The sequence below is a fragment of the Dermochelys coriacea genome, chromosome 10 (genome assembly GCF_009764565.3).
Source record: "Dermochelys coriacea isolate rDerCor1 chromosome 10, rDerCor1.pri.v4, whole genome shotgun sequence".
In the NCBI taxonomy this organism is placed as follows: Eukaryota; Metazoa; Chordata; order Testudines; family Dermochelyidae; genus Dermochelys; species Dermochelys coriacea.
Window position 1 is genome coordinate 17188245 of NC_050077.1, and position 13843 is coordinate 17202087.

At 42.6% G+C, this 13843-nt stretch overlaps 1 protein-coding gene across 1 annotated transcript in view; it reads right to left on the minus strand.

Moving 5' to 3' along the window:
- Positions 1-141: 141 nt before the first annotated feature.
- The window catches only part of LOC119862452 (acyl-coenzyme A synthetase ACSM4, mitochondrial-like), a 29853-nt gene continuing 16151 nt past the window's right edge, over positions 142-13843 (minus strand). Inside the window, 9 exon segments of the mRNA XM_043494319.1 lie at positions 142-706; positions 1291-1410; positions 3946-4045; positions 4172-4299; positions 5721-5822; positions 5956-6036; positions 6918-7041; positions 8242-8321; positions 9143-9299. Coding sequence (XP_043350254.1) covers positions 620-706; positions 1291-1410; positions 3946-4045; positions 4172-4299; positions 5721-5822; positions 5956-6036; positions 6918-7041; positions 8242-8321; positions 9143-9299 — 979 coding nt within the window. The 3' untranslated portion in view covers positions 142-619.

The following is a 13843-nucleotide window of genomic DNA, read 5'->3' on the forward strand; positions in this document are numbered from 1 at the left end:
GACATTTTTGAAATAAAAAAATCAATTTTTTGATTCTAAATGACTTTTAATTTTGAAATTTAAATTAATTATGGTAAAAAAAAGTCAAAATTAAAATGAAACATTTCAAAAATGTTGAAACAAAATGTTTCCACTGACCTGGACAAAAAATATTAGAGTTGTCTGTGAAAATTTTTGATATTTTGAATTTTTGTCTTGATTTGGGATGGGGAAATGTTTTGAAATCTTGAAAATTTTCCTGGCATAAGAAAGTTGTTTCCCATCCCATCCTCCCCTATAGATTCCCAAATTCTCATATCTTCCCTTTGCATTCCAGCAGCCTCCTTCTCTTTTGTTAGTCTTATCCACTCTTTTCCTAAATGGCCTGATTCAAAGCCTTTTCAACCAACGAGAGCTCCTGGTCCTAATAAATTATCTCTATTTTAAAATCCTGTGGGAATGATTATGCACTCTATAAGCAAGTTTATCTCATCTTCTTTTTGTATTTAATAGTCCCATGCATGCTGCTAATGCTTTTTGTTCACAATATTAGACCATCGGACCAATAGAGAAAAGTGAAAACATGAGACATATGATGGTGGAAGTGAAAGAAGCTTTGCTCTCGACTGTCCACATGATGCTACACTCTTCCCCACTCTTTGTTCCTTAATACCTTCCTTTGGATTTTCCCAGCAACTGTTTTTGGCAGCTCTTGAACAAATTCCACCTGTGTGGGGAAAAATTAGCACATTTAGGGCTGGTCTTTTCTGATTTGGGGACGCAGTTCCTTGTGAGCCCCTAGGAAGAACAACCCCCCCCCAAAATAAATGTGCAAAATAAACTGCTGCCTAGTGGTTCGGACAGGGTACTGGGTGGTACAGTACTGTTGGAACAGCTTTGAGCTTGACTGTGAACCCCTTACTCACACTTGTGCGTGGGGCAGTGCAGAAGGGGTTTTTTTACTACGATCCTGAACAGGTTGGTGTTTAGTGGGCTAAAGCTGTGGGTAGGGAGCAGGCTGTGGGAGGGAGTTACCAGATCATGTTTTTGTAGTGAGTGATGGGTTCCATTTCTTCTCAATCCTTACAGCATTGCCCAGTTCAGGGCGTGAGTGAGTGTGTGCGCGCACACCGCTTCTGTTGAGTGACTCCATCATAATGAATTGCATTCACAGCATGATACAAACAATGCTTTTAATAGAATGTAAAGGAATTGGTGTACTTTGTCATAAACATGGCTTGATTTCCAAAACACTTAGGAAAGCTGTGCTTAGAATATGCCCCTTTTATTTAGCGGGGGGTGGGTACTTGCCTTTCTGGGATACTTGTAGGGAGCAGTAACCTTTTTCACATGCTCCTGCAGCTCCAGAGCTAATTTTTCTGGGTCATGTGATAGAAAATCAGGAGCCAGGACAACAAAAGCTTTCACCACCTGTGCAATAACCATTACAATGAAAATAAATGGGTGTGTTTAGTCTTCAACAAGCAATCAAGGTTGAAAAATGCGAGCATGAAAAAGCCCAAATCCAAAAGACTGTAATTTGGGTACGAAATTAGACACCTTATTCCATACTAAAGCACTTAAATAAGTGCCCTGATTTTCTAAGGTTCAGTGTTCCCAGTGGCTTCGATTGATTCAAATTTTGAGTGCCCAATTTTGAAAATCTTTGCCTAAGGTATGAGTCTCAATAGCTATTGGTGGAATAATAATCTTACTTTTACATAGTGTCTTTCATTCCAAAGTATCCAAAAATGCTTTACAAACTGCACCCCAGCATGAAGTGCAGCCACCTCTGGAGTGGAGGATGATAGTTATGTAGCTGACTGGAGCACCAAAAAATAAGTGTGATTTAAGCAGATCTATGTGGCAGAGAGGTGCAGGGATAAAATCCTCCCCTTTCTCAAATGAAGGGCAAAGTGTGGCTCGCCTGCATAGCTACAATGGCAGCTTCTGGGCTGCAGCAGTGACTATAGTGGCCCACAGTGCACCTGCTTTGCGTGGTTGGGCCTGTGGATCCACATAGAAAAGGAATACTTGTGGCACCTTAGAGACTAACAAATTTATTTGAGCATAAGCTTTCGTGAGCTACAGCTCACTTCATCGGATGCATTTGGTGGAAAATACAGCGGGGAGATTTATTTTCCACCAAATGCATCCAATGAAGTGAGCTGTAGCTCACGAAAGCTTATGCTCATATAAATTTGTTAGTCTCTAAGGTGCCACAAGTACTCCTTTTCTTTTTGCAAATACAGACTAACACGGCTGCTACTCTGAAACCTGGATCCACATAGGAATGGACTTACTGGCCAGGCTTCCACTAGAATGGCCACTCATGCATTCCTGGAACACCAGATCTTCTGGTACTTCTGAGAACGGTGTGGGTCCACCCCGCACTCCATGACCCTGTCCCTGCCAGTGGGACCTTATATGCATGGTGCATGCGAGGTCATGGCAGCAGGGGTGGAGCAGCACACTCTGGTGTCCCCCATCCCATACTGGACAAAAGCATGTCCAGTTTTCTCTCAATACTGGGTGGGGGACAAACCTCAGAAAAGCCTGCCTGTCTGGTTAATACTGAATGAATGGCTTTCCTAGCTCCCACCCTGCCCCCACGCTGCCCCTTCTAATGCTGCAGAGAATGCAGCTCTGGAACAGTACAGCTCTCCAAGGCCTGCCAGAATCTCTACTGGACAATAAAACCATGGTTTGACATTCCTTCTAATGTCAGATAATCTAGTTCCATTAGACTAAAAAAGCCTGGTGCAATTTAGCAATCATACTGAGATGTTAAAATCCCTGGGCCAGATCTTGGTTTGATATAAAGTAGTATAGCTACACTGAAATCAATAGATTATGACTTCAGGAGTGCTATGCCAGTTTGCAACAGCTAAGGATCTGATCCTTACCAAGAGCATCTCTTTATTAGTTGATATGTTGTATCTTGTTTGTAGTGTCGTTGTAGCTGTGTTGGTCCCAGGATATTAGAGACACAAGATGGGGCAGGCAATACCTTTTATTGGACCAATTTCTGTTGGTGAAAAAGACAATCTTTCAAGCTACACTGACCTGAAGAAGAGCTCTGTGTAGCTCAAAAGCTTGTCTCTTTCATCAACAGAAGCTCATCCAATTAAAGATATTACCTCACCCATCTTGTCTCTCGAAATACTACATTGGAAGAGGTACCATTTCTACAATGCTTTTTCACATGCTCATTCACTTAAAAAAAGAAAACTAGATAACATCTAGAGCTGGTCAAAAATTTTCATCTGAAACTTTAAGATGAAAAGTGATATATTTTTAAAATGAAAAACATCAGTTTTTTAAAAAATCCAGTGTTTCATCAAAATGGAGAATTTCAAATTTAGAATTTTATTTTTCCTTTTTCTCCCTCCCTTTTCCTGTTTGCCTCTGAATGCAAAAGAATTAATCATGTTCAGGATTGTTCTTTATTTTACTTTTTCTTTCTTTATTTTTCCACTCTAACTTTTTCAAAGTGGAGGAAGTTTTGAAAAGTAACAGTTGCAAAAAGATAAAAGAAACTGTAACTCTGACCCTCTCCTAAAGCTGGAGAAATTTTGAAAAGTTACAGAGCAGGAAAAAGAGAAAAAAAGGAAGCCATTGGATTTAATTAATTTTACTGTCCTCTGTGAGAAAAAAGGGAGAAAAAGGATAAACATAGACGATTAAAAAAATCAATTTTTGTTGAAAAAATATTTCAGAATTTTTTTGACAAAACAAAAAATTGTTCCATGTCAAATTCTGTAATATGGAAACAAAGTTTAAATTTCAAATTTCTTCATAAAATTGTTTTTTTTTCATGTTTGATCTTTTCTAATAATGACACCTAAAACTATATTCCAAGTTTTTTTCCCAGCATCTGCAACTCATTCTAATCAAGTATACTGTGTAGAGCAGGAACTCTACATTTCACTGAAAGAGTACGTCTTTCTATATCAGCCCTTTTACCTCTCCTCTGATAGGATCTGGGCTGCTGGCAACAGCTGATTCCGCGACTGCTGGGTGCTGTATCAAGGCACTTTCTACTTCAAATGGTCCGATACGATATCTAAGAGAGAGCGTTGGCATGAAACTATTGATCTTTTCATGAAAAAGGGTTTTTTAAATTGTATTTTGTGATACTACAGAGCAACATTGTAAGATAAACCTGCAAACCCAACAGTAATGGACCTACCCTGAAGAATTAATGATATCGTCAGACCTTCCAACAAACCAAAAGTATCCTTCTTCATCCATAATCCCTCTGTCCCCAGTGATATAAAAATTCCCATGCTCTGTGGAGGCAGTTTTCTCTGGGTTATCCTGACAACAATCAAACAACATTTCACACACCTTAATTGATCTTTAGTGCAGTGTAATCCATCCATCTTGCTACAGTGCACAGAAATAAAACATGATCAGGACAGTATCATCATATATTTCCAAGACTAGTGTATTCTGCATAATATTATGATTTGAATTTAAAAATATAGCCACACTGATTAGCATTGTGTGTTAGAGGGAGAAGGGAAAGATGTGTTCTGTCAGAAATTCCCCTCAGCAGAACTAATTATTCATATACAACCTTTCTTCTCAAGAGAGAAATTATTATTTACTAGTGCAATGACGGGAGGTTTTGAGCTTAGAGTTTCAGTAGTAAAACACAGTTCTCTACCACTGTATCTCAAGGAATATATCCATAAGCTACAGGAGTAGTTACTCTCCATGAGGACAATCCACTGAGGAAGACAACAGGATACAGACTTTACAAGCCTGTTACACTAGCACTAACCTATGAAACATTCCCATTTGTGTCGTCATGTTAGTGAGTATACACCATCACCATTTAAAAGACAAAACGATCATCCATGCATTGAAATTTCAGTACTGTGGTTTGTATACTAATATTTAGCAAAGATCAATCACACTTCATCAGGTGTGATGTTTCCAGCAGAGGGCAAGACAAAAAGACCCACATGCAGGATATATCTGGAACACGTGCTCTATATTCTTCAGCAGAACGTAGACTCAAAGGGCCAAAATCTTGGATGGCTTGCATAGGTTCAGGGGAATATGACATCTCTTAATGTCCCTGGGTAGCTGTGGGGGGCAGAGCAGCTTCTGCAGAGTTGCTACATCATTCTCCACCCCTGCAGGTGAATGGAAGGAGTGGGAATTCATGGAGCACTGAGAATACAAACCAACAAAGCTCTGTTGGGATGTCAGGGGATGTATGCTGTGCCAGAAAGAGATCTGGAATAATATGCTGCCTGCCCCACCTCATAGCAAGGAGGAAACCGTGAAGCAGACTGGGACTCTTGGGGTATGTCTACACGGCAATAAAACTGCAACTGGCTCATGTCAGCTACTCAGGCTGTGGGGCTCAGACTATAGAGCTATAACATTACAGTGTAGATGTTTGGGGTCAGGTTGGAGCCTGGGCTCTAGGACCCTTCCCCCTTGCAGGGTCCCAGAGGCTAGGCATCTACACCACAATTAAACAGTCCCATAACCTGAGCTCAGGGAACCTGAATCAGCTGACAAAGGCCAGCTGTGGGTGTTTAATTGCAGCGTAGACATACCCTAAGAGACCTTGTGAACATGTTGGGTGACATCCCGGCCCCATTCAAATTAAAGGAAATTTTGCCATTGATTTCAATAGAGCCAGGATTTTACCTATGGTCTTCTCAATATGTCTGACAAGTGGCATGAAATTTTCTGAATATAATAAGAAGTCTCCTTACTAAATACTGAGAGAAAAGACAAAATGGCCTTCTAGGTTTGATTCGGATGGCAATGTTTCCTTCTTCTCCTAGAGGCAAAATATCACCCTGGTCATCTACAACCTGCAGGAAGAAAAACATGATTGTTTTGACTGGGCCAATGTAATTTCTTTACAATTCACAACTATAATACGAGGAGAAGAGGATGAGAACTATATTTTAGATAGAGCTCAGCCAGGAAAATGTATCAACATACCTGAACATCATAAGGTAGAGATGCCTTTCCCATAGAGCCTGGTTTAATTTTCATTCCTTTCACGTTGGCACATATTGTTATCTGTATAATACATGGCTTTTTATTTGTGCAACATAGTAGGGTTCTTAGTGATTTTAATCTAGCTGACAATGTTCACATATGATAACTTTTGAGGGCCAACTCCATGTCACCTCTTCTGAGTATTTGTATGAAGAGAAAACAAAATTGTCAAGTGGCACACAACTTTTCTGTTCCCACAAACCCACTCCCAGCAAGAGAGACCAGTTGATGGTTCAGCGTCGCTGCCAAGAGGCATTGTCCACACATTTCAGTGCACATTTCCCATCTCCACTATGCACCTCCCCTGCTGAGATTGCTTGTGTACCTGGCTGGCTGTGTGGGTGGTTCTGTAGACACACCTCAACTTTCCAGAAAATGGATGTAAAGGGACCCTGGTCTTGCAGCTTTACTGTGTGTCCACTTTGAAGATAAAATTAAAGGAGGGCTGAATTTGGCCCTAAGTATTTTTGTTATGTTCAGACACTAAATTTCTATATACACAAATCTTGCTATGAAGCTGGTTTTCTATTTTCTGTTGCAATACAAAGCATGCACGTGGGTTTTTGTAGCTAATTACTTCTAGTTTCTCTTTCTCAAAATGTTGCTCCAGTTCAGTCACAAGTTACTGGCTCATTGAAGAAAAAATCACTAGGTGAAATCCTGTGACCTATGTTATGCAGGGGGTCAGATTTGATAATCAAAATGGATCATTCAGGCTTTAAAATCTATACATCTAGTTGTTATGTTGATTATATAAAACTCAATACCTAATTCACCTATAGCTTCCTTAACAACTTTGAACTAAGTAAATTCCTGCCCTTTCCCATGGTTTGACAGATGCATTGTGCCCCTGTAAGGTTACATTGTTAGAGGTTACCATGTGATAATTAGTGCAGACGTACTGTTTCCGTCTGGCCATAGCCTTCATAGATATCCAGACCTGTCTGGGTTTTCCATTGCTCCATCACTTCTGGATTGAGCGGCTCCCCTCCAGTCACACAGTGACGCAGACTCATGAACTTGTAACTCGAGAGGAACAGAAAACAATAAGAATCAATAACCCTACAGTTTTCAAATGGTTTTAGCTGGCCAACCTCCCTCAACTTTAAACTGTTGATACATGCCTCCAACCTCGAGTGCCACTGTGGAAAATTTAAATAATCATCATGCTGTTGAAGGATGTACTTTGACTCTTAGATCATCTTAGGTCCTGATCCAGTTTCCAGTCAATGCAAAGCTTCCATTTGCTTCAATGGTACCAGGATGGGGATCCCTTGCAAATGAAACGTTTATGGAGGTCAACAGAAAAAAAAGAGCAGCTGTTTCTTGGAAGAGCTACCTCAAGAAAACACAGGAGATCTCAGCTAACTTATGCCAGTGAACAAGCATACTATGACAGTGGAGAAGAGCAGAGGGTTTGTATGGCGGTGCTCAGAAAAGTAACCCACTGGTATCAAGATCTCTCACACCATTGTGTGGTTTGTTCTACATGCTAGTGCCCAAAGAAGTGCCGACAATATCAATTTCCTAAAAACAAAGGAAAGTTTGAAGAGGCTGCTGTTGGCAACACAGAACTTCGATTCACTTCCAAGACAGGAGTCAACTTGGCAGGACTAAAACATATATGCAAGACCTGCTTTTCTGGCTACAAGACCCCAGAAGGCCAGGATCAGATCTGAATAAACTGCATATGTTATCCAGTGTGTAACAACTGCTAGGAACACATATATTCCACATCCATTTGAGCTGAATATTTCTAGGGAATAGCATATCATTGGATACAACTTCCAAATAAATATCAATTTGTGAGCGGCCAATTTAACTGCTCATTTTACTTTCAAATATATGGGACAAATTCTGCCTTACACAGGTATAACTCTTATCCAGTCTTGCCTAAAAGTTGGCCATATCTTGCCTCAAGCTACCTCTGGGCCTTAAAACAATCTCATGTTTGAAGGTAGCTGCACTTGCCCAAACTGGCTTGGTTCATCCTTATTGTCTTTCCAAAGCTTTACTCCCATATTGCACAGGAACTGAATTCATGGGGTTTTTGTTGGCTCTAGGATTCTAGCACAACATTTTCTCTTGTTAGAATGACCCCTTAACAAGGTGCCATTTAAAGCAGAAAATAAAATGAAAACAATGTAGTGAACCAAACAACGAGACCTGTCCTATCACTAAGAATGTGTCTCTATTTACCATTACCAATAAGCAGATGTATGGTACCTGGTAACATCGTGCTGCACAAGCATGCGGTAGGCAGTTGGTGCTGTGCAGAAAGTGGTTATGGGATACCTTGAGAGAGTCTGGAAAAATTAAAAATTGGAAAGTTACCATATTGAACAGAAAGGATGGATTGGGGCCTGATCCTGAAAATGTGTGAGTGGCTAATGGGGCTATGGGTGCCATAGTAAACACCATCCTATTCTGATTTATTCTGTTCCATTCAGGTTCCTATACTGTACCTACCACTGTGGAACTGGAGTGCCTACAATTTTAAATGTAGTGGCCAAATTCACAATGGGGAATGCCATGGACTTCAACAAAGGGGAAGAATTTGGCCCTCAACTTCAGTAAGGAAAGCCAGTGATGTCTCAGGATCTGTATCATTCAGTCCTATTGCCATAGCCGTTAAAAGTATTTACCCTCAGACAGTCATGAGGAGGTTAATGATCAGACTGAATATCCGGTGTTTCTAATGTCAGGGCTGCTAATTACTACCCAAGGCTACTATGTTCCAGATTGAAGAAAAAGCCCTTATCACTGGCAGCCATGGGACTGGATGAGCCTTTCCCAGCAGTGTACTTAGGAAAACAGGCTGTTCTGTGTTCAGAAGATGTTGATGTGGAGGGCAGTGGGCTCTGTGGCTGAATCTTTGACACACAACAGGGAGAAGTGGGTCCGTCAGCCACTGTTTGAAAATCCAGGGTGAGAGAGGGTGCATATAGGACATTGCCTGCCCCTTTCCTCAGAAGGCACTAAAAATAAGGGAGCCTGGTGCTGCTGCGGGGAGAAGTGGGAGAGTGGTGTGTATGAGGGTCAGTGTGTATTTGATTCTGAATTGTCTGGGTCTGCTTCACTTATGCAAAATAGAAATAAAATCTGCAGTGTGAATTGTTATTCTTACATTCGCGACAGTTGTTGGTTCAAACTGTGGCATGTTGTGTATAAAGACACACGATCCGCTACTCCAGGGAGAAAAAAAGCTGCTCCAGGCTGACTTGACCCATCCTGTGTCTGACGTATTCCAGAATATATCTGAGGGAGTCAGATTCAGCCAGTACCTGATAATTCAGAGGGAAAGAATTTATCTACTGTCAGAGGCTGTCACGTGCAGCATGAGAGAGTGGAATGCAGGTTACAAGATAATAAGGAAAAGGGGCTGGAGGCCTCATTTAGAAGATGTGAAAAGAAAAGGAGTACTTGTGGCACCTTAGAGACTAACAAATTTATTAGAGCATAAGCTTTCGTGAGCTACAGCTCACTTCATCGGATGCATTTGGTGGAAAAAACAGAGGAGAGATTTATATACACACACACAGAGAACATGAAACAATGGGTTTATCATACACACTGTAAGGAGAGTGATCACTTAAGATAAGCCATCACCAACAGCAGGGGGGGGGGAAAGGAGGAAAACCTTTCATGGTGACAAGCAGGTAGGCTAATTCCAGCAGTTAACAAGAATATCAGAGGAACAGTGGGGGGTGGGGTGGGAGGGAGAAATACCATGGGGAAATAGTTTTACTTTGTGTAATGACTCATCCATTCCCAGTCTCTATTCAAGCCTAAATTAATTGTATCCAGTTTGCAAATTAATTCCAATTCAGCAGTCTCTCGTTGGAGTCTGTTTTTGAAGCTTTTTTGTTGAAGTATAGCCACTCTTAGGTCTGTGATCGAGTGACCAGAGAGATTGAAGTGTTCTCCAACTGGTTTTTGAATGTTATAATTCTTGACGTCTGATTTGTGTCCATTCATTCTTTTACGTAGAGACTGTCCAGTTTGGCCAATGTACATGGCAGAGGGGCATTGCTGGCACATGATGGCATATATCACATTGGTAGATGCGCAGGTGAACGAGCCTCTGATAGTGTGGCTGATGTGGTTAGGCCCTATGATGGTATCCCCTGAATAGATATGTGGACAGAGTTGGCAACGGGCTTTGTTGCAAGGATAGGTTCCTGGGTTAGTGGTTCTGTTGTGTGGTGTGTGGTTGCTGGTGAGTATTTGCTTCAGATTGGGGGGCTGTCTGTAAGCAAGGACTGGTCTGTCTCCCAAGATCTGAGAGAGCGATGGCTCGTCCTTCAGGATAGGTTGTAGATCCTTGATGATGCGTTGGAGAGGTTTTAGTTGGGGGCTGAAGGTGATGGCTAGTGGCGTTCTGTTGTTTTCTTTGTTGGGCCTGTCCTGTAGTAGGTGACTTCTGGGTACTCTTCTGGCTCTGTCAATCTGTTTCTTCACTTCAGCAGGTGGGTATTGTAGTTGTAGGAATGCATGATAGAGATCTTGTAGGTGTTTGTCTCTGTCTGAGGGGTTGGAGCAAATGCGGTTATATCGTAGCGCTTGGCTGTAAACAATGGATCGAGTGGTATGATCTGGATGAAAGCTAGAGGCATGTAGGTAGGAATAGCGGTCAGTAGGTTTCCGATATAGGGTGGTGTTTATGTGACCATCGCTTATTAGCACCGTAGTGTCCAGGAAGTGGATCTCTTGTGTGGACTGGTCCAGGCTGAGGTTGATGGTGGGATGGAAATTGTTGAAATCATGGTGGAATTCCTCAAGAGCTTCTTTTCCATGGGTCCAGATGATGAAGATGTCATCAATGTAGCGCAAGTAGAGTAGGGGCATTAGGGGACGAGAGCTGAGGAAGCGTTGTTCTAAGTCAGCCATAAAAATGTTGGCATACTGTGGGGCCATGCGGGTACCCATCGCAGTGCCGCTGATTTGAAGGTATACATTGTCACCAAATGTGAAATAGTTATGGGTCAGGACAAAGTCACAAAGTTCTGCCACCAGGTTAGCCGTGACAGTATCGGGGATACTGTTCCTGACGGCTTGTAGTCCATCTTTGTGTGGAATGTTGGTGTAGAGGGCTTCTACATCCATAGTGGCTAGGATGGTGTTTTTAGGAAGATCACCAATGGACTGTAGTTTCCTCAGGAAATCGGTGGTGTCTCGAAGATAGCTGGGAGTGCTGGTGACGAAGGGCCTGAGGCGGGAGTCTACATAGCCAGACAATCCTGCTGTCAGGGTGCCAATGCCTGAGATGATGGGGCGTCCAGGATTTCCAGGTTTATGGATCTTGGGTAGCAGATAGAATACCCCAGGTCGGGGCTCCAGGGGTGTGTCTGTGCGGATTTGTTCTTGTGCTTTTTCAGGGAGTTTCTTGAGCAAATGCTGTAGTTTCTTTTGGTAACTCTCAGTGGGATCAGAGGGTAATGGCTTGTAGAAAGTGGTGTTGGAGAGCTGCCTAGTAGCCTCTTGTTCATACTCCGACCTATTCATGATGACGACAGCACCTCCTTTGTCAGCCTTTTTGATTATGATGTCAGAGTTGTTTCTGAGTATGTGGATGGCACTGTGTTCTGCATGGCTGAGGTTATGGGGTAAGCGATGCTGCTTTTCCACAATTTCAGCTCGTGCACGTCGGCGGAAGCAGTCTATGTAGAAATCCAGACTGCTGTTTCGACCTTCAGGAGGAGTCCCGACCTGGGGTATTCTATCTGCTACCCAAGATCCATAAACCTGGAAATCCTGGACGCCCCATCATCTCAGGCATTGGCACCCTGACAGCAGGATTGTCTGGCTATGTAGACTCCCGCCTCAGGCCCTTCGTCACCAGCACTCCCAGCTATCTTCGAGACACCACCGATTTCCTGAGGAAACTACAGTCCATTGGTGATCTTCCTAAAAACACCATCCTAGCCACTATGGATGTAGAAGCCCTCTACACCAACATTCCACACAAAGATGGACTACAAGCCGTCAGGAACAGTATCCCCGATACTGTCACGGCTAACCTGGTGGCAGAACTTTGTGACTTTGTCCTGACCCATAACTATTTCACATTTGGTGACAATGTATACCTTCAAATCAGCGGCACTGCGATGGGTACCCGCATGGCCCCACAGTATGCCAACATTTTTATGGCTGACTTAGAACAACGCTTCCTCAGCTCTCGTCCCCTAATGCCCCTACTCTACTTGCGCTACATTGATGACATCTTCATCATCTGGACCCATGGAAAAGAAGCTCTTGAGGAATTCCACCATGATTTCAACAATTTCCATCCCACCATCAACCTCAGCCTGGACCAGTCCACACAAGAGATCCACTTCCTGGACACTACGGTGCTAATAAGCGATGGTCACATAAACACCACCCTATATACGGAAACCTACTGACCGCTATTCCTACCTACATGCCTCTAGCTTTCATCCAGATCATACCACTCGATCCATTGTTTACAGCCAAGCGCTACGATATAACCGCATTTGCTCCAACCCCTCAGACAGAGACAAACACCTACAAGATCTCTATCATGCATTCCTACAACTACAATACCCACCTGCTGAAGTGAAGAAACAGATTGACAGAGCCAGAAGAGTACCCAGAAGTCACCTACTACAGGACAGGCCCAACAAAGAAAACCACAGAACGCCACTAGCCATCACCTTCAGCCCCCAACTAAAACCTCTCCAACGCATCATCAAGGATCTACAACCTATCCTGAAGGACGAGCCATCGCTCTCTCAGATCTTGGGAGACAGACCAGTCCTTGCTTACAGACAGCCCCCCAATCTGAAGCAAATACTCACCAGCAACCACACACCACACAACAGAACCACTAACCCAGGAACCTATCCTTGCAACAAAGCCCGTTGCCAACTCTGTCCACATATCTATTCAGGGGATACCATCATAGGGCCTAACCACATCAGCTACACTATCAGAGGCTCGTTCACCTGCGCATCTACCAATGTGATATATGCCATCATGTGCCAGCAATGCCCCTCTGCCATGTACATTGGCCAAACTGGACAGTCTCTACGTAAAAGAATGAATGGACACAAATCAGACGTCAAGAATTATAACATTCAAAAACCAGTTGGAGAACACTTCAATCTCTCTGGTCACTCGATCACAGACCTAAGAGTGGCTATACTTCAACAAAAAAGCTTCCAAAACAGACTCCAACGAGAGACTGCTGAATTGGAATGACTTTGCAAACTGGATACAATTAATTTAGGCTTGAACAGAGACTGGAATGGATGAGTAATTACACAAAGTAAAACTATTTCCCCATGGTATTTCTCCCTCCCACCCCACCCCCCACTGTTCCTCTGATATTCTTGTTAACTGCTGGAATTAGCCTACCTGCTTGTCACCATGAAAGGTTTTCCTCCTTTCCCCCCCCTGCTGTTGGTGATGGCTTATCTTAAGTGATCACTCTCCTTACAGTGTGTATGATAAACCCATTGTTTCATGTTCTCTGTGTGTGTGTATATAAATCTCTCCTCTGTTTTTTCCACCAAATGCATCCGATGAAGTGAGCTGTAGCTCACGAAAGCTTATGCTCTAATAAATTTGTTAGTCTCTAAGGTGCCACAAATACTCCTTTTCTTTTTGCGAATACAGACTAACATGGCTGCTACTCTGAAACCTTAGAAGATGTGGTGTCAGCAAGCCACATTCACTGAACAGCACAAAGTTTATAAGAATGAAATTTAATCATAAAGATCCTTCCCCTCTCCTCTCTTGGGCCCCCTCCTCTTTTCTTTCTTTCTCTCTCTCTTTTCATGTTTCAAATTTACTGTTTTCTTCTAAA